Raw genomic sequence first — 3,288 nt, forward strand, 5'->3', positions numbered from 1 at the left:
CTTGATGGCACTTAACAACAAGAAGTTCATACTCACCATTCCGGATATATGTGGCTGCTATACTGTCACCTCGTGTGGTGCTGTAGGTTAATGCACTGGACGACAAGGTCAGTTTGAACAGCAAGGTTGGCGGTTCAAGCTCACCAGCACTCCTCGGGAATCCTATACAGGGTCGCTATGGGTTGAAACTGACTCAATAGCACTTAACAGCAACAGCATGCTATCTATCACCTTAATGAGTCATAGAACTTACTGTGTGACACACTGCATATAGCATGAAGCCCTATAGAACTCTGTGTACCCGGTGGAACATTACCATGTTTGTTTTTTAGTAAGTCATTTATATAATGGAATAGACATTTCAATGTGTTCAATTTGCTGGAGGAAAGATTCAAATGTAAGTTTTATATCCCTGTAGAAAGAACTCCAGATTTTTCTGTGCATTGAAGTGTTGGCATTACATTTCTATTGGAAAAATAATTGAAAATGAGTCACAGGGATTTGTCACATAGTTCCCTTCTCTCCCACTTTCTCAGCTACTTACCTGTGATGGCCAGCTGAGTCACAAAGAAGGTCATTCTTGACTTCCTCTTCCTCCTCCATGTGGAGAACAGCACAATGGCATTTCCAACAATGGTGAAAACAAAGAGGACCCACAGAGTTACCAACTGCTCAGTCTGCAAGAAACAGAGCAACACAAAATCCATCTCTCAATGAGGGCCAGGGTACTTCTCTGAAGGCTTTGGTGTCAGAATCCCCCCACCTACCTCCACTCCCCACCTCCGTCCATCCATCTTATTCATGAGAGGATGGCCCACATTCACACAGATAGCAGCATAAATAGATGCAACTTGTAAGAAATCTATTTGAAATAATGGAGCCCAGGTAGGAAAGTGGGCTAGGCGATGGGTTGGTAACAAGGTTGGTAGTTCAAAACCACCCACCACCCTGTGGAAGGGGCATGAGTCTGTCTTCTCTTAAAGATTTACATCCTTGGAAAACCCTAGAGAGCTGTTCTACTCTGTTCTGTATGGTTGCTGTGAGTTGGAATCCACTCCATGACAGTGGGTATGTGGAAATACTTATTAAGATATTAAAAAAAGAAATGTATTCCTTTAACAAGCAATTTTAACTCTATGAAGGGAGCTTTAAAAAGTTCATGGGAAAAGTTTATTATCTTTTAATTCCATTTTTCCATGAACTTTTTGAAACCTCTTCATATGTGAAGAACTCAAGGTGTGAAATAGAACACCACCTATTCATAAGGAACATGGATTCTGACACATGCTATGACATGAATAACCCTTGAGAATATTATACTGAGTGAAGTAAGGCATTAAAGGACAGATATTTTATGATCCCACTTGTATGCAATATCTAGAACAAGCAAATGAATGGCAACAAAATTTATTGTCAGTTACTAGGATCTAGGGGAGGAAGTAACTGGGAACTATTGGTCAATGGATTGTTGTTGTTATTAAGTGCCGTGGAGTTGGTTCCAATTCATAATGACCCTGTATAGGGTTTCCGAGGAGCGGCTGGTGGATTTGAACTGACCAATCTTGTAGTTCTCAGTCCAGTGCTGATCCCATAGCACCACACTAGAAGTACCAGCTTAATATTTGGGGTGAAGAAAAACTTTTGGAAATAGATAGTGGTGATGTTTGCACAAAATGGTGAATGTAGTTAATACGAAGTGTACACTTAAAAATAGGTAAAAAGGGAATTTTTGTTATATATTAGAAAAAAATATAATAAAACATTTCAAACTCAATCTATTAAGTTAAAAAGAAAAAAAGTACTAACCATGAAGATGTGCAGATTTTATTATAAGAAGAAAATAAAGTTTAATTTGAAGATAACAAGATGGTTAAGTAAATAAAGGCACTTGGATTCTGTGAAATATTGTGTAGCTGTTAACAATGATGGACATGAAGATTATGCAGCAACATTAAAAGTACTTGTAATGATAAGTGAAAAAATAACATGATGAAAATTGTATATTCAATGATTACAACTCTGCAAAATTATACACATAGGAAAAAGGCTGGAGTACACTGAAATGTTAAGAGTAGTTATTTTAGGATACTGTGATTATGGGTTATCTTTTCCATTTGACAGAATTTTATAATATTGCAATATTAAAGTTTCCCTGAATAATGTATAATTAGTTAGGGAAAAAAAAAGAAAAGAAATCAAAAGCACTATTCATTTAAAATGCCAATTCCATAAAGCGTTTTTCACAATCCGTTCAAATGGAGCTTTTCATCTGGTTAAAGTGCACAGCCCAGAATAAGAAGTCCAGGGGACAGAGACCAGGCTGAGCTAGTCCATAGCTGAAGAGCACGAGGCCTAGAGGATCCAGGGGATGGCAGCTAGGGACAAATCTGAAATCCAAGACCAAATGGTGCAGCAGAGATGTCAGTCCAAAAGTTGTGGGCAGAATCCAGGTACCTGCAACAGGAACCTATAGCTGGGCATAAATCTGCCACAGTCCCTGCGGATTAGGACAAAAACCCCAAAACCAAACCCATTGCCATGTGGTGCATTCCCAGTCTCGGCAATCCTATGGACTACAGAGCTGCTGCATAGACTTTTCTTAGCTGTAATCTATAGAAGCAGTAGGCTAGGTCTTACTTCTGTGGCAAGTCTGGGAGGGTTCAAACCTCCAACTTTTTGACTTATAAGGATCCTTGATTTATAAAGAATATAATCTTTTGGTAATGTAAGTAAGAGTGTTTTATTTTAGCATTACAGAGTCAAGTCAAGGATTTTCTTTCTCCATGTCCCAGGTTTTCCTAGACATATATATATAAGAGAAAAGCATAAGTTAGTAATATTGCTTATAATAGCTCCCAAGTGGAAACTGTTTAAATGTTTATGTAAGTAGGTGGCTCTGTAGAATAAGCACTGGGCTTCAAACTACAAGGTTGATAGTTGGAACACACCAGAACTCACAGGAGAAAGACGAGGCTTTCTGCCTCCAAAAAGATTTACAGCCTCTGAAACCCTATTCAGGATGGCTATGCACCACAACAGACTTGACAACACTTAACAACAACTGCATTTTGCTTGTGGCATCTTTTTCTAATCCAACCACAACAAAATACAAAAAATTTATAGGTACAGAATACTTAAGGAACACTTGGATGGTAACTGATAGACTGGCAATTCAAACCCACCAGTGGAGAATGATCTGCTGATCTGCCCCTGTAAAGATTACAGTCAATGGGCAATTCTACTCCATCACATGGGGTCACTGAGAATCAAAATCGACTTGATAGTACT

At 38.6% G+C, this 3,288-nt stretch overlaps 1 protein-coding gene across 1 annotated transcript in view; it reads right to left on the reverse strand.

Annotated features, from left to right (window-relative positions):
- The window catches only part of NPSR1 (neuropeptide S receptor 1), a 227,186-nt gene that overhangs the window by 191,214 nt on the left and 32,684 nt on the right, over positions 1 to 3,288 (reverse strand). Inside the window, exon 2 of the mRNA XM_006832139.1 lies at positions 545 to 677. Coding sequence (XP_006832202.1) covers positions 545 to 677 — 133 coding nt within the window. The remainder of the gene's footprint in view (positions 1 to 544; positions 678 to 3,288) is intronic.

The sequence above is a fragment of the Chrysochloris asiatica genome, unplaced genomic scaffold, assembly GCF_000296735.1.
Source record: "Chrysochloris asiatica unplaced genomic scaffold, ChrAsi1.0 scaffold00006, whole genome shotgun sequence".
Classification (NCBI taxonomy): Eukaryota; Metazoa; Chordata; class Mammalia; order Afrosoricida; family Chrysochloridae; genus Chrysochloris; species Chrysochloris asiatica.